Source organism: Vanellus vanellus, assembly GCF_965231255.1.
Source record: "Vanellus vanellus genome assembly, chromosome: 23".
Lineage (NCBI taxonomy): Eukaryota > Metazoa > Chordata > Aves > Charadriiformes > Charadriidae > Vanellus > Vanellus vanellus.
This window is the reverse complement of record NC_138928.1, coordinates 759,635-782,872: the sequence shown is the minus strand read 5'-3', so window position 1 is coordinate 782,872 and position 23,238 is coordinate 759,635. Positions and strand designations below refer to the sequence as shown.

Sequence of the window (23,238 nt, the reverse complement as noted above, 5' to 3'; positions counted from 1 at the left end):
GGAACAGAAACGCTCACGTTAACAAATCTTAACCTTTGGAAATTATTGTCTTAAAACACTACACCTCTTTGCTAAGTGAGTCAGTCCATGCTGCTTAATTCAGCATTAGCTCTGTATGTTTCAATTCTATTCTTAATCAAATATTTTCTTTCCACAAAAATTAGGTGCATGATATCAGTAGCGCTCAGGGAAAGAGCTGAGAGGGTAGCCTTGCATTTTGGCGAAGTAGGAGCAGTTTGTTTGCACAGAAATGACAAAAAAAGTACACTCTTGGTTTGTCAGTGTCACCTGACACCACTGTCAGAGAAACAGTGCAAATTGCTGTATGTATTTGCCCTGCTGTTAATCTTTAAAGGATACGTGAGAACTAGCATCTTTCAACCACAGGCAGATACTTCAAATGGAAAGTTTCAGATCAAACTACTGAGGTTTTCTCAGAATTATAAATTTACTTGCAACTGGGTGTTTGAGTGGAAAAGCTTTAGAAAGCCTTAATTGTAACTTACTAACTAAGAATAATTATAGACAGAATTTGCAACAACTAAGCTGTACTACTTGGTAGTAATAAAGACAAAGACTAGAACAATGGGAGTTAATAGTGAGTCTGAAACGAACTTAAATAGAGATCTGGATTATAAACAAAGAGTCAATCATGACCTTCCTAACTCATGTCACCACTAATAAGACCGTCTCCTGGGAAAAAGCCTCCCCTGCTCTTCATCTGCTCAAACAAAAGAAATAGTAAACTCTCTGAAGACAGGAATGTCAGCATGGGAAGATTGAAGTCACGCTATTACAGTTTTGCAGCAACAAAGGAGACGCACCATTATCTCCTAAAATATGTCCTCACAGGAGAACTCTATGCAGATATAATAAATAAATTTCATTCTTATCCAAATAAATATTATTTCTTAAGCACATGTAAGATTAATCCTGTTTGATTGTACACAACCATATTGACTTAATGTTATGCAATTTTTTTCCTTATATTTCATGGTGAAAGTATTGCAAATTGATAGAACCCAGAGTAAAAAATGAAATACAACAATGCTGATGTAACAAAAACCTTCTTTGCTTTAACAGCCGGCTTCCACTCATGAAAGATTAACAGAAATCTCCCGACACGTTTAAAGTATAACTACTGTTCACTGGCTGTCCTCTGAGGAAATGACAGAGATCAAAGCTGCAAAAGACAAGCTTCATTTCTATTATCTGTCACCTGTACTTTAATCTGCACCCCATATTATTTGTAATCATGCTAAAAACATTATAGCATACACACTCATAACTAATGCATAAGTGGAACAGCTTCAGTACAAAGGCCTCTCAGAATTCCAAACTTCAGCAACGCACTTTTTAAAGTATCACACAATCCTTACCATATTATAAATAATTTATGCATTTATAGATATTTAGGAATGTTTATCAATGACACAGTTAAACAGCTGTTTACTGTGCATATACATTTAGCTATCTGATTGAAATAACATTTGTCCTGGAACTTAGCTAAAACCCGTTGTGCCATGTGGCTAGGCAAACTATCACCGCATTAACGATTTCCAGCTCGGTCACCACCAAGCGTTTACCCATATAAAGACAGATTATCTCACCTCTGTGCTTAAGCGTTTTGCTCGACGAGCCGGTGGACAAGTTTCAGATGGCTGAACAGACTGTCTCTGCGGAATATCGTGGGGCTTATATTCCTTGTCCTTTGTGTCACTGGTGAGATCTGGTTTCTGCAAGCACTAAAGAGACACAATTTGATTACTTAATTTCTGCCTCCACTTCTAATAAAAACTGTGTAGAACAATTTCCTGGCTAATGTGAAAGAATGTAGACAGGGCTTTAATAATTGCTGCGTTGAGTTAATAAAACAGTTAGTATTTATGACAATTATAACATTACCTATTTGAACAAGTCACAAAATCACTTTGTCCTGCCCTTTTACTGAGGGCAATAACCGTAATAAAGGATCTTAAACAAAGCTGAAGAGATCCTTTAAACGTTATAAGCACTGAACATTTCTCTATGGGAATACCAATACCAATTCTTCTAGCAGATGGTGCTTTTGGAGACTGTATCAACAGCATATTGCAAACTGCCGTAGCATCCTCAGGTTGCGTTACTATAATGCTAACATACAGAGCAATATAAAAGTAAGTTACAGCCTCATACATCCCTGTCAACTGAAATACAATTTTGTCTGAAGACCACTGCAAAAGCCATGTTCTTTAAATGTTTCAGAGAGGCCAACTCCGCTGCATGAATTAAGGGCAGAAGGGAAGAAGATGCTGCAAGAACAGTTTTAGTTCAAGTTGCTGAACAAACACTTTTAATTGCCAAAAACTGTGCATACTTTTGGCAAGAAAAATATTAATTAATGACAATTCCAAGTTTGTCAAGCCACGCAACATTCAGTAACAGCAGACAAAATATAACCCTTTATAATGAGTAAACAACGAACCCTAAAGTAAGAAAAAGTCTTATGTTGTCAGAAGGTATTTCACACGAATGGATAGATCCACATGTCCCCAGTTCTGCTAATCTGTTCCCATCATGACCATTTTCTCAGCAAGAGAGAAACAGGACAGGAACTGCAAGAAAACCACTGCAGCTGTGTAAGGACTGATGCTCTGTAGACAGCACAGAAATCAGACTTTCAGAAACAAATGATACTCAGAAGGCGGATGGAAAAGGAGGAAAAAAAGCCATATTTTAGAAGACCAAGTCCCTGCTGAAAGAACTATTTATTTAACAAAAAAGAAGTATCAGTCAAGGGTAGCAGGATATCATTAACTATTACCCACAGTCAGTACACAACACTGCTCAAAGAAACCTCCAGATTTTCTGTTTTATTAAGGACTGACTTCAAACTTAAGACTTTGTAAGCTCTAGGCTTATTCTCTGAAAGCATATATCTGACTAAATTTCAACATTACATACAGAAAACCACCCTGCTTTGCAGCTTATGCACATGAGCAGTAAGTCCTGGCTGACGCTCCCACGCTGCCCACTAACTAGGAGGCCACAGAGCACACAGCAAAATCTTCAGAAGAGCATGCTCCCTTAAAGCTCACGCTGAAAGAAGATAATGTGAAGCATTTCACATTAACATCAGTGGGAGAAAGTCAACATCAACAATTTCTCAGGCCAGAGAATGGACAAGGAGAAAAGGCAAGTGAGTAGGAAAAATATGAAAGTGAGAGAACAGAAAAGCAAACGAGATTAATGCTACACAGAATATTGCCAAACTTAATGACTTCTTTAAAATCTGGTTCATTGAATTGTGTCCTCATGTGAAACCCAAATCTTTCACGAAAAAAAAGAAAAAGCTTCTACTCCTTCTGGTAACAGAGGACATATGATCCTTGAAAGCAAATACCTAGAAGGCAAATAGAAACAGCTTTTCCTAAACAAAAGGGTCAGGAAACCTTGAAAGAGAAAAACAACAAATAGCATAACTTGCCTCCAGTGTCCAAGGAAGAAAAAAAAAAAAAAAAAAAAAAAAAAAGCGCTGTTCACTGAAAAAAGCCCAGACCACATTTCCTAAATATCGAGGTTTCAACTACTATTGAAGCAGAAACATTTCCCGGTGCCTCAGTAACCCAAAAGCTAAGCAGTAGTATGAAATGGCTGTTAATTAACATTTTCGACTGTACCTAGAAGAATTAGAAGTCTAAGTCCTGTCTTAAGGATGGGAATTCCTCAAACTAGGGCATGAACCTACTTTACTCCTAGTCTGACCTGATCAACTGCAAGCATGTGTCTTTTGTCTTTAGCCAAGGACACCAGCTGCCATTTCTTCACTCCTTTCCTCTCCCAAGCAGCAAAGGCTTTTTGGTAAGGTTAAGCTTCTATCAATAATTTACCATAAGCTCATCCTGCATACTGTGATCATGATCTCATTACATGCTGAGAAGATGGTTGCGCATATAATCCCTGAACTCCTAATGGTGGCAGAGAGTAAGTGAAAAGCCCATCGGCTGAAACCATTAAGGAGCAGCTCCTCTGGCAGGCAGGCAAAGGACACAGCAGGAACCTTCACAAGGCCTCCAGGATGTCAAAGGATGGGAAAAAAAAACCAAAAAAAACATACAGGGATACAATTCGTGTCCTCCAGGTTTAGATGTTTATGAAATAGTAATTTACACATAAGGTAATCACCCAGGCTCCCTGTACTTGCAGAATACCTCTGCTAGGGATCCACTTGGGAATAAGAACCACCACCAAACATTCCAGAGGTGCTTATTTTTCTCCAGTAACAATAAGGGTCCTAGAGAACTCTCTCACATCTTTATTAGAGGCAGACACATATAAATCTTTGGACATACAAGTCCCACTCGGGACATTAAAGCCTTAGTTTGGAAAAGAGACAAGACCCAGCATTACTGAACCAGTTGTATTCACTGAAAAACAGAACACCGCAAGACCATCTCGACCCTCCCGAACTGTAGCTGCATTTCAAATCATGCAAACACCTGGGGAAAGCATCACAGAAGATGCATTGACAGAAGATTCTGGACACCTCAATTCATGCAGGGGGACATTTATCCCTCCAGGCACACACTGTGATTCTGCAGTATCACACCGATGGTTACTACAGCTAAGAACAGACAGTAAGAACCAGTACAGTAAGAACCAGTACAGTAAGAACCAGTACAGTAAGAACCAGTACAGTAAGAACCAGTACAGTAAGAACCAGTACAGTAAGAACCAGTACAGTAAGAACCAGTACAGTAAGAACCAGTACAGTAAGAACCAGTACACGAACAGGCAACTGCTCTGTAAACGAACACCTAAAACCTGCCTAGTCCAATGCTTCAAGATAAGAATAAAATAAATACACCCCTGTGGAGAGCTGCTTTGAGTATTAGAAACTTGCTGATTTAAGAAATTTTTGCCGTTTGACTGAACAAGAGCTTTAATAAAAACATGCTATTTGTTCGCCTCTGAACAACTCCGGATACTTTCACTATTTTATTATGTATGTAGAAATATCTCCAGCTAGGGTACTTGTCAAAATAATTCCTGAAGCCAGTTTAACATATATTTAAGCCACACATAAACAAATAATGGTCTACACAGATCCAGATGAGATTTAAGTTATGGCATAGTCATTAGTGGAAACTACATCAATCCATATTTTCAGCTTTTGCAGAAAAAAGTCAATGAATATTGCAAGTCCAATCAACTAAAAAAGTAAAAATAAAAATAAAAATAAAAAAAAAAAAATCAGTGAATGCAAGCACTTTTAGGGATGATCATCCTGGCTGCATGAAGAGTTTCTCTCAAAAGGCTTGTTGAAATATCACAAGAAGGAACCACATATCTCAAACTGACAGCTGTCAAAGCGAATAGCTACATCTTCTCCAAAAACAAAAATCACAGATGCTTAGACTCCCAGTAAAGCACTGAATAGACATACAATAAAATGGGCACCTACACAAGAAGCATCTGGGAAAGCACCACTTACTGAGAACACATGGAAGAAAGCCAAAAAGAATCTCATCTGAGATTCTTCTACAAAAAAAGTATTGCAAAACAAACTCAGTTGGAAGACAACATTGTCAGGAAGGAAAAAAAAAAAAAAAAAGTCAAATCCTTGAGAGTGAAAAGTGAGCTTACCCCGACGCATTTCTGTGGATTCTCTCAGTTCATTGAAAATATACATCTCTGCCACATATGGGAGGGGAATATTTTAACAGCTTTGGGGGGGGGAGTGGGGGGGGAAAGGAGAGTTAAAAAATGAAGTTACCCATACCTACACAGCTTTTCCAGAACTGCATCCACTAAACACATCAGTTTGGAATAAATGTCAGGAGCCCATTGCAAGAGGGAGCTTGGAAAGTTACATTTAAAAAGAAGCGTGACCTCATTTGAGAAGGCTTTTCTCTTCTAAATGGGTCCACTACTGAGAAAACCACGGATGTAAACATCAACTGCGTGACAGACACTCCCATGGGGAACCTACATTTCCAGGGAAGTGTGGTACTGTGTTAACTGGTTTACAACTTTGAGTTACATCTTTCCCTGTGCAATTGCACCTCAAAAATATGAAAGCAAAGCTAGGTGTCACAAAACACACCAGCTTCAAAAAAGGAAACCAACCTAAGAATCCAGAGTTTTCAGACCTAATAAAAATGCAAAGTTTTCAATGAAATGCCTTCAGAAAGCGGTGTTGCTTTCCATTGCTAAACCATTTGATGCTAAATCCATTTGAGGCAAGGCAAAATATTTTTGATACAGCAGTTTCCCTGGCACAAATATTCTGATATTCGACTATATTTTGCTCTTACCCTCTGTTTGCAAAACACTCAAACCTACACAAGTTAAATTATTTTTTCTGAAGGGCGTGCAGAATCTAGCTGTTCTTCACTGAAAAGTGATCAACACTAGCTAAGTAAAAAAGCCTTCAACTCCAACCTTTCTTGACTTATGTCAAATCCCTCCCTCATTTCAGCAGCTTTATGTAAAAGGCTTGTGTTGATTTCTGTAGACAGATACATGCTTGTAACAGGATTAGGGCTTTTATTGCCTAAAAAAGGTCGACATTCATCATCATGGTAAGAGTGTTTCAAATAAATAAAAATGGATGTTGGGAACTGCAACCTATTCTGGTTTTCCAGATAAATGACTACTGCTCTAAAAGAAAGGCCGCATTCTTCATTAGATTACACTGCTTCCACTCTCAACCAACCCTGAATTTTGTTTTAATGGCCAAATCTACGGAGCAAAGATGAAGATTTAAGTTTGAAAAAAGTGGCAAGCCATACTGTTAACTACACTGCAATGCCCACGAAGCATTCTTGGACTTGGACACCCTTAGTGAGTTACTGCCGTGGTTTGACACAGTTCTTCATTCACTCCAGATGCAAGTGACACAGACCCACAGCACTCTTGTATCAGAGACGGACCTGGAATGACCTGTGAATATAGTAGTATTTTGCATTGGACAAAACAGCATTAAAGACGTTACTACAGGAAGTCTGAATGTCCATTACCATGAGGCTTCTGTAAACTGTGGAGAGAAAATACTAAAGGCAGTATTGAAAGCAGTCAGTTGAGAGGTTACATTGAAGAGTAATTCTAAAAACTTTACTTTTGATTAAAAGTACGCCTGTGGCTTTCTGAATTGCTTGCATCAACACCACAAATCGCACCTCATCACCTGCATGCCATATAGCATAAAATGCGATCTTTGGAAGTGTTCCATCAATAAATAAATAAATAAATAAATAACAAAAACAAAACAAACAAACAAAAAGACACAAAAAACCAGACTGGCTGTAAATTAATTGGACTTCAGTTCGGTTCAATATAGCTTACCAATAGGCTCGCTCCAGACTGGAATAAGTTGTAAGGATAGAGAATGCGCTCATAATGTGCACGGATGTGCGAACCCACGGCTTTGCCAGGAGCGAATCCCATCCTAGTGGCTATTTTGGTCCATTTCCTCTCCTTGCAAACTACATCAAATCCTCCTTCTTCTGCAACTAGCTAAAAAGTGAAAACAAAATGATGATATATTTAAAACTAAAGTTATCAGCATTTAAGGAATGCACTGCTAGTTTAACAGAAAAGACACCACAATTGCTATTTTAAACTAGAAAAACAGAGATGAAAAACCCAACCAACCAACAACAACCAAAAAAACCCAAACCAAAACATTAAAGTTGTTTAAAAGCTATAACTGGAACATAAAACATACAACCATATAACCTATTCAGGAAGTGTAAACTTGTTGAATTACTTTACAAACAAGTCAGCACCTTTATTAAATGACCAAACAGTAATTCAGCCTACTTTTGAGAATTTGTCTGGCTGCAATTTGTCACGCCTCTACTTTGTATTCCAACGCAACTTTCTAGCACAGTACAATCAGTTCCTCTCACTGGAACAAGTACTACGAAATGGGCTCAAAATCAACCAAATAAAAACTAAGCTAAACATAAAGAAACAGAGAGGACATATCCTCAGGGTCAGCAAATCCCATCCCTTGCTATCAGAATACATAAACTTCTCCAGAAGTTTAACAAGCCCAAAAGTAATCGTATTTTTTCTCCCACATTCTTAATGGAAAAATGTTTATCTCGCTGCTGTCATTGTTTAGAAGCTTCCTTAGGTTAAGCTTAAGTTTATTCTTGACTAGTTTGTACCCAAGTTCAACTTTAAAGAGGAGCTGAAAATTTAATTTGATCTCCTAGCTCACATGAAAACTCCCATGATATTGTATTGCCTACTATTTTGTCACATTAGCTATGTAAGCTTAAACAAAGTAATACCCCTAAATCTCCCTTGAACAACTGTGATACAATCCCAAAAACTGAGATAACACAACATCTTTTTAAGGAAGAATTTCTCCCGCGTAACAGTCTTACTCTGTTAAGCTGAAATAAATCCAAGATCTTCCTCTCCACATGTGGAATTTTCAGCGTACATCCTTGAAGCTCCCAAAACTTTGCAATCTGGTCCAGAAAATTCAGCTTTACACGAGTTTGGGCCTGAAAAACAATAACAACAAAAAAATGAACCGCATACGCTTTAGTATCCAGCATTTATAATGCTGCAGTCTCAGCTGCTTGCCTGGCTTTTCCCTCTGCAAGTATAACTTTGCATTTTTCCCTTCCTGTCATATGCAGAAAAAAAAATTCCATACAGATAGCACCAATCTTTCCTCAAGTAATTTTTTAATTTTTACTGCATTTAGGAAAGTACTTTCTGAGAACAGACAAGCAATGAGTTATTACTGCTAAAAACTACCTAAACTAGCTGCATTGCTAGGATTTATTACATTTATTACATTCATAGTTAACGTAATAGTTTATTATAATTAGGTTTATTTGTAATAAACCAAAAATAAACCAACATTTATGGCTTATTAAAAAAGAAGGTAATTTAAAAAGGGTTTTTCTGTTATCCCTTTTCACTCCCAACTGCATTTGTTTCATTATTATGGATACAAACCGGTCAGGGCAGGGAAAGCCAACTAATCTGTTTGCACAGCAATTCACACTGTAAAGTAATGGGACTGTTGCTATGTTAAAGAGTAGTAGCTTAAACTGAAAGTTTGACACATTTTCTATCCTTAAGGTAAAAGATGGCCATGTCTACAGACTAGCTCGCTCTTAAACTCCAGAGAGCTCTGAACCAGCTCATGTCAACACAAATCTCTTCTGGCATCCGAAGCCAGCGTTCGAGCCCTGCCCCTGGCACTCCGCATAACCACACCAGGACTTCAGAAAGCGAGCGTCAGGAGATGAATCAGGCAGGCGAAGAGGCACCGCCATTCCCACTCGTACCAGCACAGCAGCGAGCTAAGCAGGGCTCCTCGCCACTCCCTTCTGCTAGTCTGAATTGACGAGGCAGTGAATGAAAGTGCTTGCGAACAGCAAATTTCACACCAACCGAATCCAGATTTTGTAATTGTTCCTTGCAAATGGCTTGTTATTTTTAAAGTACTCTGTAAATGTTTCATCTCTTCTACTTTTCAAAGATGCTGTATGTGTGCAAAATACAGATAGAAATCTTTGACACTTGAGAATTTGAGTTTAACCACTTATAAGCACCTCTGTGTGGAAAAGGCCTGAATTATGTTCCTCTAATGAGCACTAACTTTACTTTTTATGCTTGGCATGTTTTTAACTAGATTCCGAAACTGATGAATTTCTGTGCTAATTAAAAACTGATGTTCAGAGGTCCCAAGTGCTGTCAGCTCAAGTCAAACACAGCTCACAGTCAATCCACTGGAAAACACCACCTCTCAAAAGAGTATTTAAACATTGTGGAGCAGAAGCAACGTTCAGCTTTACAGTTTACCTCTAGTTCATTGAGCCTCTGGATCCTCGGTGTAAAGTGAAGCTTATCAACATCACATGCAAATGGAGGCTGCCAGTCCTGGAAAAAACAGAAGAGCTTCATCAAAAGACCAGGAAAATGAAGGACACTTCTATGTACACCAGTCAAAAGCCAGGTGAGCCCCAAGCATGGAAGAGGTGTCCACGGTTTCCAAACCCTCCTCAGCACTAATGGGCCCAGGGAACTTCATTGTCTACCCCTTGAAATATTTAATTGTGCCTTTAAAATAGACAGTATTGAAACCACAAAATAAATGATACTTGGGGACCAAGGACCTGTCCTCAAAGAAGGACCTCCAGCTGCACCCCGGGCCAGTCCATCCTCTCCCTACCCACGCGGGGCAGCTGATGGTGCTGCACCGGCCATTCGCTCCGGTCTCACACCAACTGCCCCGGGCCCCGGCTCATCCCCAAAGGGGAACCGTGCGACACGAGGGCTGTGCCGCCAGAGAGCAGGAGAACTCCCTGGGAAGCGCTGCCACCACGCAAAACAAAGCCCCCCCCCGTGCCGCCAGTGGGAGGAACAGAAAATCCGTTACAACTCTGAGATAGGACATCACTTATCGTAACAAATTCAGTATTGTTACCACGCAAAACACAGAACAAAGTCCAGTTTCATAAACTATGCTCTGAACTAATGCCTGCCACGATGGGGAAGAACAACGTTTGATAGCAGAGACTTGAAATGCTCGTGAAGGACAAATGCAGCGCTTAGCTGGTCTTTGAAACAAACAGCAGCTGCACTAAAAAATAGAAATAAAAGCTTCTTTGCTTAATTCCTTGTCTGCAAACATTCAGGAACAGCTGGAATATGATCAATTAAAAAATATATTACTTTGACAAAATACCTGCAACTGGTAGTGTTATTTATAAATACAACTATAAAGCAATTTTATCTTTTAGATCTCTGACATCTATCGCATGCAGTTGGTTTGGCAATACACAGCTTCGCTAAACCAAATTAGATTTGATTTAAACTTGACAGTAATTTATTACATATAAAGCGATCTTATTATCACTAATTACAGAATGAAGATAACACACATGAGAGCTACTGATAGTGAAGCAAGACAACAGCTTTCTACCAGGAAAAAGAACGTTTACTCAACACCTGTGGACTAAGGCAACTGAAGACAGACTAGCACCATAACCAGGATATCTGGTATTTTAGCAGACATACTGAATACGAAAATTAGTGTCAAAAACAACCATAAAGGATTTGTATCTTACGTACAAACACCCAGGTTCGATTCTATATTGTGACAACCCCATCCTGTCACTAGAGCAAGCCCACAGCAGAACCAGGTATTTTCACAACTACAGAGATGGGATGCAAGAGCCACCAAGAGCGTGGAAAACCTGAGGAGCAAAGTGGGACACCAATCTATGCATTTTATCAATTGTTGACTAATCCAGACCTCTGAGGTTTTCTGATCCTACAAGGCAGTTCCAGCACATCAAAACTTGGCAAGGTTGAAATTAAAATTTGAACCAGAAGTTAGACAACAATATGGGGATCACGATGACAAATTATCGAGAGGATGGTCAATCCTCAACCAGTGGGACATGCCTCCCAGTCCTTTTTGGCTTTTTAACCACAGGACTAAGACTGGTGTCCAATGGCATGATGTTCTTAAACAGCTAGATAAAATTAACCCTATGTTTGTTTGCCAGAACACCAACTGCAATGAAAATAGCAAATCTAACAAAGAAAACATTCAACATTCTTTTGTAATGTTCTGATGAATCATTTGTGGCCCCCAAGCTGTAAGATGAGAAACATGACTGGGAACATTTAGGACAAGATTTGAAGTGTCGTAGTTCAACACGACAAATCTGACTTTCAAGCTGATCATCAGTTACATCATTAGTTACATCAGCTGATCAGTAGTTACATCATCGGTTACATCATTAGTCACAAGTCTGGAGCTTGCTCTGTGCATGAAGAGAGACAGAAGACAGGCAAGCAAACCAGGAGAGGACACACAACAGCAATGACACACAACACCCCTGGGACATGCTGGGGATGCTGCCAAAGGGAGAACCGCAAGATGGATCCTAGGCACTTTGCTTCGGCTGAGAGAGTAAATGAGAACAGAGGGGCATGTGCCGACTGACTGCTTAGCTAAGTAACAAGCCAAGGCAGTCGCCAGGTGGGCCGTGCATCGCCCTACGACACCACCCTGTAACGAGGATCTGCAGAGGACAAGAAGCAGGAACAAAAAGAGCAGGAGCAAGAATTCAGCTCACGTGGGCAATGACACTACTCCGACACTGTTACTGATGCCGTGCTTCAGGGGTATCGCTTGCAGATAAGGTCTGGCAGAGCATCAGTAAAGCCAAAGAAGGGAGAGGAGAGGGCATGAGACTCTTCTGGTGGAGCCCCACGGCAGTGTCTGCTGCTCTGGGGGAAGCCCAGAGGAACGCCCACGTGCCACAACAGGAGGAACAGGATTCCTACCTGTTCCTACAGGCTCCAGCCGATGCTTAATCTTAAAGAAATAAAGATACACGAGTCCCCAGGACAGATACAGACTTAGGACCCACTGCCAGAACGCAGCTTGTCTTCCGACAGGACAGAAGCAGCTTGTCCCATCCACTTATAAAAGCAAATGAAGAAGTTCATGTGCATTAGCTCACAGAAATACCTAATTCACAACATGGTGTACCAAAACGTACTACTCCAGAATTCACTGATTTAACTCCATACATCTACTGACTGGCATATGTTTGAGGAAATTCTTTCCTTTTTGGCCAAAGACACTTGCTCTAGCAAACCACTAGTTATGTTCATCGGAAAAAGTAACATGACTCCAGACAACACAAGCTTCCACAACAGGTATTTTCTACATCTTGCAGTTTTTAGGTTTAATGATACTGAATGAACACTGCACACGCCAGAACACTTTGATGGTATGTCAGCTGTTTTACAAAGAGAAGCTTTGGAAACTTGATCTATTCAATACAGGACTTTCAGTGGATGGCTTTTCAGTCTATCAGGCAGATGGGTCCATCAACCAGAAACAAAAATTTAACAGCCTTCAAAGTGTTTAACTTTTAGCAAGGGGAAAGTCATTCCAAGAACTTCTGTTGAGATATGGTAAATTGGCTTAACGAGAGGTAACACGGGATTTACTCTGGCTTTTGACATTTTTAAGCAGGTAGAGCTGAGGAAAATGCATGCTATGTAATAGGTCATATTAAATTATTATAAAAAGAATTCTGATTTTATAAACACACTACTGCACATCCCATTTATCACAAACTGTTTCATATGACGTTAGTCACAGATACAGAGCCACACACCATTGTAGCAGGTGTAGTTAACAGGCCTCCCTGACTATCACTGATTTATTTTAAAGTCACAAACAGTTCATTTTGAAGCATCTGAACTACTCCAAGTTGAAATAACCCATGAGAATAATATTTTTCGTCTTATATCCCAGGGTATGCAAGTTCCTCAATTCCTAAACGAGATGCTTTCAGCCCTTCTTTAGTAAGTATATTATTTACTGAAAAAAAAGCTTGCATACGTTTTGAAGCACAATTTACTAAGACAAATGCGATGTTCATTAAAAGGAGTATTAAGAAACGTGTTTTGAAAGAAATGCCTTTATGCACCTTGGAAATGCAGCAGCACCACAAGAGGGAGCTTTTTTGTGGCAAGGCTAATTTTGCAAAACTGCTGATCCACATGAAGAGCTTTGGGGTGGAAGAGACGAGCACACACAAACCAACTCCATAGACCCACTTCCCTTAAGTTTGTGTCTGGGAAATCAGTGAGACTAGCCGTCTTCATCCAGCGTGCATTTGCAAGGTCCACAAAAGTAACTGGTCTGGATTTCCCCCTTGTTAAAAAAAAAAAAAAAAAACAAAAAAAAACCAACCACAAAACCAAACCCAACAAAACAACAACAAAAAAAGAAGTTTAAAAAGATCAATTAAAGTTTCCTTCAATAAGCATGCTAAACACTAAGGTTAGGGATACACACAAAGCAAGAAAACCTGAATTTCCTAAAAAATTGGGAGTTTTTACACCACCTGGACTCTTCATCTGAAATGACTTTGTTGCTTTCTATTGCCCATATGGCATTATTAGAAGTCTGCAAGAGACACGCAAAATCATTTGCCTATGTTAGCGTGCATTTGTTAATCAGACTTAGCAGAATAAACCTGAATACCAATCCATGCAAAAAAATGAGACAGACATCAATATCTCAAACTTTTCTATAAACTTTATAGACAAATCTAGCTGTGCAGAAGGCATACTCTATCAATCACATTAATATTGCAAGTAGCAATTCAAACTACAAACGGTCAGGAGAACTATTTCTATACTGTCTACATTGCTACAGGGATGGCAGGCTTTGTATAATTTCAGCTGGTAAACCTTGTACCTCATCTAAACTCACTCTCTAATTAAGATTTAACCACTCCCACCCCCTTGAATCCAAGTGAACAAGAAATTACCACTGTCAGTGGTAAGCTGTTCCACAAGTTAGTTAGCTTCAACTTTTCTCTTTCCCTTACCCTCATCTCATTTTTAAACAAATATCTCATTTGCATATTGTCCAAGCAGCTATTCATGAACACTTCCTGGAAGCGACGTTTCAAGACATTTTTCAATAAACAAATATCTTTTTGCTTCTCTTTACAGGACCAGCTTTCCAGTCCTGCAAATAAAGGTTTTTCCTCGGGCTTTTTTCTGAAACCTCTCCTATTTTTTTTCCCCAACATCTTTTGAAAACTGCAAGTAGCATTTTAGTTGCAATCTCACCAATGTCAGACACAAAAAGAGACGTCACTTTCATTATTTTGCTAGACAGCCTCGCATAGTAAGATCCAAAAGAATACCTTAGCAATTCTTGCCAGAGAAACACATATTCATTCAGTTAACTATAGCAATTCAGTGCTTCCCAGGATGCCCACCCTGCGAGCGTGACCTACATTCTTTGTTCCCAGATCTATGATCTTGCCTTTGCAAAGGTGTTACGTGATTGCTGCCTCCGAGCGGGAGGGAGCAGACTCGGTGACTCAGGAGGTCCCTTTTCGTCTCATGGTTTTACGACTACATTAAAAACATGCTCAAAAGAAACTCAGATGGTTGGATCTATGCAAAAGTGATGTGCACCACCATTTATCGCCCCAGCAGTGTCAGTGGGTCATCCACAAAGCTTCCTTTTGAACAGGAACTAATCCCTCTCTGACCCTGTTTAAAGGCTAACATTAGTTGGTAACTCCAAACACCAGCTAACCTAGTTTGTGGCAACATGGTCCTTGCTTGGTCTTTCTGAGTGTAGGTGACTTTTCCAACAAAAACACTGAATTCCTCCTGGCTAAGAAGGGACCCTGGGTGCAGTAACACGCACACAAAACTCTTCAGTAATGTAAGCTTGGCAGAGTATTTCCATTTGAGACAAAATTGGGCTCTGTTACATATTGCAGACTAGCAAAGGACAAAACACAACCACAAATCCTTCCCATCTGAGAACCACAGCCAAAGATGAGCTTGCAATGGGAATCGCCTCTCTAGAGCCCAGAGTTTCTGCACCAGTTCCAAACTTGCTGCTCCTTGAGGCCCAAAGGTAGAGGACGAAAACTATACATAGAGTTTGAACATCAATGCAAAATAGGCAGCAGGGTTTTCATACAGGAGATACCAGTCTTCTCTCCATGGAGGTGACTGCACGCAAAGAGCGGATCCAGCGGCTCTGGCAGCAGCAGGCAAGAATAAGCAATGTACCAGCAGCACTGCACAAGCAGCTGGAGAGACGCGGGGCGCTGGGGTCAGTGCACTGATGACGAGTCCCTCATCTCCGATTCATTTCAGAGGCACTGACCCAGACCCTGAAGCAGAGCATCCATCCGTGCAGCGGCCAGACTTTGCTGTCAGCGTCCAAGGGCACCGGGCCCCAAGAGCCACTGCCATCATCACCCAAGACGCAGAACGTGGTAGATGGACCTTCAGTCTGGTCCCACAGGACATCCCCAGTGGGTGTCCCACTGGTGAGCAGCATGGAGAGCACAGACGACTGTTTCTGGAGCTCTCCCACCACAGCCCTTTGGAGACAGTCTGTGCCCTCTTTGGAGCTGTAACTGGCAGCTTTCAAACCTCAATTTTAATCCCAATCTAACTTGGATTAAGAAAAGATCTGAATCTAACAGCCACCCCAGAACAGAAGCAGTCTGGTGCCACTGGCTTCACCCCTCAGCGGTCGCAGAGCCTCAGTGGTCGCAGAGCCTCAGCTGGCCAGGGAGGCCCCGGTGGCTTCCACCTTCTGCCACACGAACTATCAACAGTGCTCCCGTTCAGGCTGTTCAGATCCATTTTCACTTGTAAAGAACCTACTTTCAGTGAAGAGCATTTACTCAGACACGTACCAGAGTGGCAGATCGTATGAGCCCAGAAGTTCTTTCTCCCTAGCTTTTAAAAACATTCAAGGTGGTCTCCCACACACGCGCAGCACTTCCCAGATACAACCCAGTAACGTGGGGTTGAGAGAAGGCACATCCTAATGTGTATGCACGCACAAATTCATTCCGTTCACTGGCAGCTTCAGTTTCAATGCTGGGGAAAGGAGTTGCGTTTAGTTTGAAACTCTAAATCACAGCTTTTAGCTAACTGACACTGTTTATCTCAATTTAAACAAACAAACAAAACTACAAAAACCTCCCCAAACCTGCTGCTACTGTTGCCCCACATAGAGACTAAGATAAAACTATTTAGTCTGGAAAAGTTTCAACGAACTTGAAGTGGGGAAAATACCTCACTAAAAGAGGCTGAGTCGAGGAGCAGAGATTCTCATCGTCCTTTAAGCACACTCCAATGTTTCAGTGCTTCTCAAGTGCAGAAGCCATACCACTGGTTACCACAGCAGTGCTGCACATGGTAGCTGCCAGTAGTAAAATACTACTCCTTTTTCATATTTTCCTGATAATTAAAAGATCAGAGGAGACCAGTAAATAACCTGCTCTGAATTTACCTAATTTCACAGTACGACCCCTGTCTTGAACACAGCAATTTCTTCATTTAAAGTAAAGATTTCCTAATGGGCTTATGGACTGATCTTTTTCTTCACAAGAATTTGACAGCGTGTAAACAGGAACCTCAGCACTAAAACATCTCTTCCCCAAAAAACACCCATTCTTGATCCCAAAGTGCTAGAAAGGGGCAAACCCACCACCACTCTCTGTTTGTTGTGTTTTGTTTTTTTTTTTCCCCTAACAGCTGATCACCTGCACGGTTAAAAACAGGTGCCCTGTGAGCTAAGTCAAGCAAACCTGGCTTACTCTGAACGGGAACCGGCAGCTCAGGCGCTTCTCATCAAGACTGACAAATGATGCAGTACTTAGGATTTTCTCCCTATGAAGCTCACTTACATGTTGTAATTGAGTTATCTCTCTGTTTTCTTTCAGATAAAATCAACTGGCAGAGCCTCTGTATATTATCAAATCAGAGGGATCATCGCGATCAGCTTCCTGTTCAGGACAAAGTATAACAACTCTCTGCATTAATTCCTGTTTTCGCAGTGGTATGTTTTACAACTTCAGGACCAGGAGATTGCCAGAACCCTCAAAGTTGCTCCCCAAATGAACTGGTTTTAGTCCACAGTTTAATGAAGGGGTTTTGGTTTGCTTTGTGTTTTCTTTTTCTCCATAAAAATGAAAATAAATCAAGCAGGCAGCTGAATGAGCAGCCTGAACAGGCACTGTTTAAATCAACCTTGCTCCTGAAAATACGTCCCTGGAGCAGCGGCTTCAGTTCTTGGAAGCCCTGTGCCTTCAGGTTTTGCTACTCATGCTTTGTTAAGGTCAAATTTCTCAAAATACATCCTTTCATGGGCAGAACTTTCTTGACACTTCTCCGTACCCTCTCTAGTTGTCAAATCTGTTTAAAATTCTCAAAGAAGTGCAGTATTCCAAATGCAGTATTTTCTACTCTCATGCTACCACAGAGGTAAAACCTCTTCTTCTAAATCTTATTCTTCACTGACAACCTCAGGAGCCGCATTCACTGCTTTAGCCAAAGCATCCATTCTGCCATTACAGTGGTTGCCACAAGGATCCACAGTTATTTTTCTATAATCCTTCCTCTTCGAAGACTGGCCTTTGTTCCTAAATGTAAAATCTCACATTGAGTCCTATTTAAGCGATTCCTGTTTCATAACATCCATTGTTTATTTGGCAATCAGGATCCCTCCATAACAGCGAGCTACCCACTGTAAACCTGCGATCTATATGGAATAATTTCTTTTGCTCTTCTAGACTCTAATGAAAATTAGATACCGTGGGCTTGAGGTTCTGAAAGACCATTAGAAACATATCCTTCATTACAATTTCTCATTAATAGCTGAAATAATTTGTGATTCCTTCAGTATGATATCAATTTTGCACAATAACAATTATTATAATTAGAATACTGAAACACATTCAATTAATTTATAGATCTCAGATCATGACAACACAACTGACAACCAACTACGTAGTCTCATAGAAAACAATAGAACTAATTTGACAATGCCAGTTCTCATACAATCGTATTCCATACTATCACCTTTCGAGTTCTTAGTCAGGACTGTATCAGTCGTTCTCCTACCCTGGAGTGAGAGGTGGTCAACAATTCTTGCACTCATGAAGAATTTAAACCCATAAGGAAGTTAATTCCTCTCAGCCTTCTGAAAGTTTCCCACTATTCCAGGACTTACTGGAAAATGCAAGTCAGTAATTTAGAGAACTCCATTGTCAATTCCTTCAAGATTTCAGCTATATTAATATGGACTTTCTAATCTTAAAATGCTTAGTTTTATCAGGGCAGACTTAAGGTTACTTGGAGGCCTTAACTGTACTTCTCCATATTCACATTATTTAAAGCAATGAAATTTAGCCTGAATTTTCTCAATTTTCATGTTTGGCCATGGGAAAATTACAATGTTTCTAGTACACTGTACATTTTGAAATAGATTAATATGGTAAGTAAGGCTTAAGTAATTGTTATTAGCTATTTGTTCACGGCAGCACAACGAAGCAGAAGGAAGAGTCCATTCTCAAGAAAAACTTGGAGCAGGAATGGTACCATATGCTCTACATTTTACCGTTTATTCTTGAAGCTAGACTTCAAATTTGTTAGACTGTTTGCTTTCATTAATTACTATTAACTACGTACTTCAAATAACAATGATACCATTCTCAAGCAACATTTCATTTCTTCCTCTAACTGCCCCCAGTAATTTGCAGAGGTATCATAAAATCTTCCAAAATGTAAGGCCACCACTTGACATGCCAAGTTTCAGAATAAACCACTGTTCCAGATTACCTTTTAAAGAAAGAAATCCTAATAAAGGATGTTTTCAGTTCATAGAATAAAATTCTAACTACAAAACAGCATGCAATGGACTGCAAACAAGTTGTACATCACCCACTTTTTTGCATCCAGCTCCTCGCCTTCAGTTTGGCAGTAAAGAGTCAAAGTATCTCTAATTTATGTAGCACGTTAACTACCAGAAGCAACCACTGCAGGTAAAGCCCCGTATCTCATCTGAACACTTCGCTCCCAACCAAGCTGGCTACTTATGCTCAAGACCGTTGACAAAAAGCCTTCTCTTTGCTGTTCCATACAAAACAGTGCCAGTGAATATGGTTATTGTTGCACCCTCTCTACAAGACAGTCACTGCAATATCCCAGAATCACCCAAATAAGAGCAAAACTAAGTCATCAGTGATGACTGAAACAAACTGAACGGGAATGAAGAAGGAGAAAGCTTTTTTTGAGTGCTCAACTGGAAACTGCCATGGAGAAATTAGACCTCCTGTTATACTCCTGGACGTTCTTTCATCCCGTGAACACACAGCCATCACCCAGAATTCTCTATCTTCCACCCAGATGTCTACGGTATGTCAGACGCCTTGATAACCCCCCCCTCACAAAACAGTTCCCTGTCCTTGAAGCCTGCCACACAAGAGAAGCCACCACAGATGTGGTTTTCTCCAAGCTTAGCTGGTGCCCACCTCACGCCAGCAGAAAGGTACCAGAGAAAGAGACCCTTGTCCTTCAGAGATCAGCAAGCTCTCCTCTTTGCGGTTGGGTGCTGAAACATCAAAGCTAGCTTTGGAGTAAGGACTTCACAAGCAAATTGTGAAGCTATGGTTGGGCAACACCAGTTTCCCACAACACTACTGCATACTGCAGTTCCATCACAAAAGCACAAATTTGTCTGCTGATAATTATCCAGCAGAGTTTAAGCTAAAATAATGCAAACCCGGCAATCAAATTTTTTATTCCTATTTCGACACAGATCCTGACAGTTCATAGTGCTGCCTACCTGCTTACTGGCACGTAACCGGACTAAGAATGCAGGCAAAAGATTCACTTGGATGCATGGAGATTTCAAACCTCGGCTGTCACTAAACAATGCATTTGGTTGGAACACGTAATTTTGCAAAAAGGTCGGTATAGTTTGTAGCTCACAGCGTTATAAACTGCTCGATTACACAGAAAAGAACAATAACTGAATATTCATTGTGTCTCCTGTTTTCAGGAGGAAGGCCAGGAACTATGTCCACTCCCAGGCTTTTTCTGGTAGATTTGGAAGAGCTCCCTCTATGCTCTAGGCTGGTGAACGAGCAACTGCACTTGCACAAGTCATCCCACTAATTATCTAGGGTAGATAAGAGCCATGGTAGCTAAGCTCACATGAAAGCCAGGCCCCATACAACTATTAGGTGTTCAGCCCTCAGCAGCGCCAACTATTTTCATCCTACTTCTAAATACGTTCAGTGAAACATACAATCATAAATACGGACAGATATTGGCTCTTTGGTAAGCGAAGATGAGAGTAGGCTGAAAATGCAGTTGTAATAAGTAATTCATTCCTTCAGAGAGCTATTCGTTTATGAGTCTCTAACAGATAATATAGCTTACAAGAAGCCTTTATTATAGGGTTTTGGCTTTTTACACAAGCAGCCAAGAAACACAGATTAGATTTTTTTTTTTAAAGCAAATCACAAATGAAAAAACCTTGATAAAAATTCTGTTCTCCTCAGGCTGCTGAAATACTTTTGACAGTATACAACCCCAAAAGATTATTCTACTCAAAAATATTACATAAGTTCAATGTTGACTGTATAATAAAATAAAAATCTTACCCCCTCAACTACATCAGCATTTGACTACACTGCATGAAAAGGGGCACAGGCATATTCTACCTAGATGTAAATTCAAGAGCGTTCTTGTGTGCATTCATACCCCTGCAAACCGGGACTCTTCTTCCAGAGAACAGAAACACCTTCTTCTCCGATGAGATTCACATTATTCAATCTGCTACAACCATTTCTATCCTCTCAGACAGCAACGCAGCAAGTTACTTCTATTTTAATCCGGAAGGAAAAGGATGGTTACCAACAGGAGTCCCGGCAGTGATCAAAACATGAAACTGAAAAGCATGTGTTTCTGAACATCATTTCTTTGAACTCAAAGTCTCACTCACAAAACTTAAGTCTGCAGAAACGTTTTGTCAGCCTCACCTCTTGCTGGGTGAGATTTAAGGCTCTCGGTTGCTGTTCAGCATTCTAGTTGTTGCCGTCATGTTAACTACCTCAAGCCAGCTGCACCACCCCGGACTTGCACCACCCTCCTCTTCGAGAAAGAGCAATTCACTTAAAATAAAGATGATTCACACACTCTTGTTAATTAGATTTTTACTCTAAGAAGCCCCTCTCCTCACCAGTCTGGCTGTTTATCCCTTTAAAAGAACTAACAATTATGACTACACAAACTATGGTTCCAAGATCTTCGCAGTATTTCTCAGTAAATCGAGTCGACCAACAAAAGGAAATCAGAATTCGCACCCCAGTTTTGAGCGTGCTAACACCATGGGTCGAGATCACGACGACGAAGACGAGGGCTCCTTACTCTCCCCACTGTGTATTGCATTCTAAAATGGTGGCCATGTCTGTCTAGGCTTCAGCTCGCAAAGGCACCAGCCAAACTCACAGCTGCGGAGTTTGGCGGTGCTCAACTCGAGGGAACAGTTACCTGTATTCAGGCCGAGCCGGACCGGGGGCAGGGCCGCAGGGGGGCGGCCGCGGGGCCCGGCGCGGCCGAGGAGAGCCCCCCGCAGCCCTCCACCACCACAATGCCAACATGGAGGGCAACACCCAGGCAGCTGCCTCCTCGGGGGCTCGGCACGGGGACCGCTCGCCCCCGGCAACGGCTCCAGCCGCGGCCTCCGGCCAACTTACAACTTTCGGGGGCCGAGCGGGGAGGAGGGAGGCCGAGCCCGGCCAGGCGGGGAGCGCGGCGGGGCAGACTCCCCCCCCCGCCCCCCGGACTTTCCTACCGGGCAACTCCGGCACTTGGGAGCGACTTTGCGGGAGGGGGCGGGGGGCCGGTCGCTCTCCAGCCCCGCGGCGTTGAAACTTCACCTGCCCGGGGGACGCCGGCGCGGCCGCCGGCCTGAGGGAGGAAAGGAGGGGGAAGGGGGCGGGGGGTGGTGGGGGGGTCGCCGTTGCGGGCCGGGCCGGGCCGGGCCGCCACACAAAGGCCGTTCCCCGGCGGCGCCATGCGGGCACTCACCGGCGGCGGCCGCACCTTGCAGATGCCGGTCTGCTCGGCGATGGGCCGGATCTTGTGGATGAAGGCGAAAGGGTCGGCGAACTCCTCCCAGCTGGGCTCGAAGACGGGGCACTCAGGCGGGGGCAGGAACTCGGCCATGGCCCGGGCCGGGGCCGCTCTGCCTATGCCGCCGTCGCCGCTCCGAACAATCCTCCAACAGCCGCCGGGCCGCCGAGCGCCTCTGGAACGGGACGTGCGCCTCCGCCGGGAGGGGGGGTTGGAAGGGGGGGGAGGGGGGCAAGGAGCAAGAGCGCGACAGAAAAAGAGTCCGCCCCAGCCTGGGCGGGGGGAGGGGGCGGTGGCCGCCCCGCCCCGCCCCGTCACGCGCCTTTGTGAGGGGGCGTCGGAGCTGTAGTCCCGGGGAGGGGACCCGGAGACAGCGGGGCGGCCGGTGGGTAGCGCTCTGCCGCCCTCCCGGTGGCGGTTACCTTCCGCGAGGGCCGGAGCCGCTCAGCTTTAACGCCCGGACGCGGCGTTAAGGAGCCAGCGGGTACCGAGACCCCGAGCGAGCCGCTCGCTGAGGCTTCCCGGGAGCCCACCCGGCGCCCCGCCAGGCCTCGACCCCGCTCTCGGCCGCCTTTGTGCACGGCCCCGGGCCTCAGGCCCCTCTCACTGCCGCTTCCCCCCGGCACCGCCGGCTCGGGGAGGCCCCTCAGCCCCGCGCTCTGGGGCTCGGCGCCCGCCCCGAACTCGAGGGCCGCTCGTTACGCGCCGCCGGGGGCCGTTAGAGCTGCCCGCGCCTCGGCCAGCGGCACATGGGCCGGCGGCTCCGCC

The 23,238-nt window shown here is 42.5% G+C and overlaps 1 protein-coding gene across 1 annotated transcript in view; it reads right to left on the bottom strand.

Moving 5' to 3' along the window:
• KDM5B (lysine demethylase 5B) overlaps window positions 1-22,612 on the bottom strand; it is a 59,021-nt gene extending 36,409 nt beyond the window's left edge. The window contains exons 1-5 of the mRNA XM_082494619.1: window positions 22,426-22,612; window positions 9,817-9,894; window positions 8,379-8,501; window positions 7,327-7,497; window positions 1,611-1,745 (exon numbers count right to left, since the gene is read on the bottom strand). Coding sequence (XP_082350745.1) covers window positions 1,611-1,745; window positions 7,327-7,497; window positions 8,379-8,501; window positions 9,817-9,894; window positions 22,426-22,563 — 645 coding nt within the window. The 5' untranslated portion in view covers window positions 22,564-22,612. The remainder of the gene's footprint in view (window positions 1-1,610; window positions 1,746-7,326; window positions 7,498-8,378; window positions 8,502-9,816; window positions 9,895-22,425) is intronic.
• Window positions 22,613-23,238: the final 626 nt, after the last annotated feature.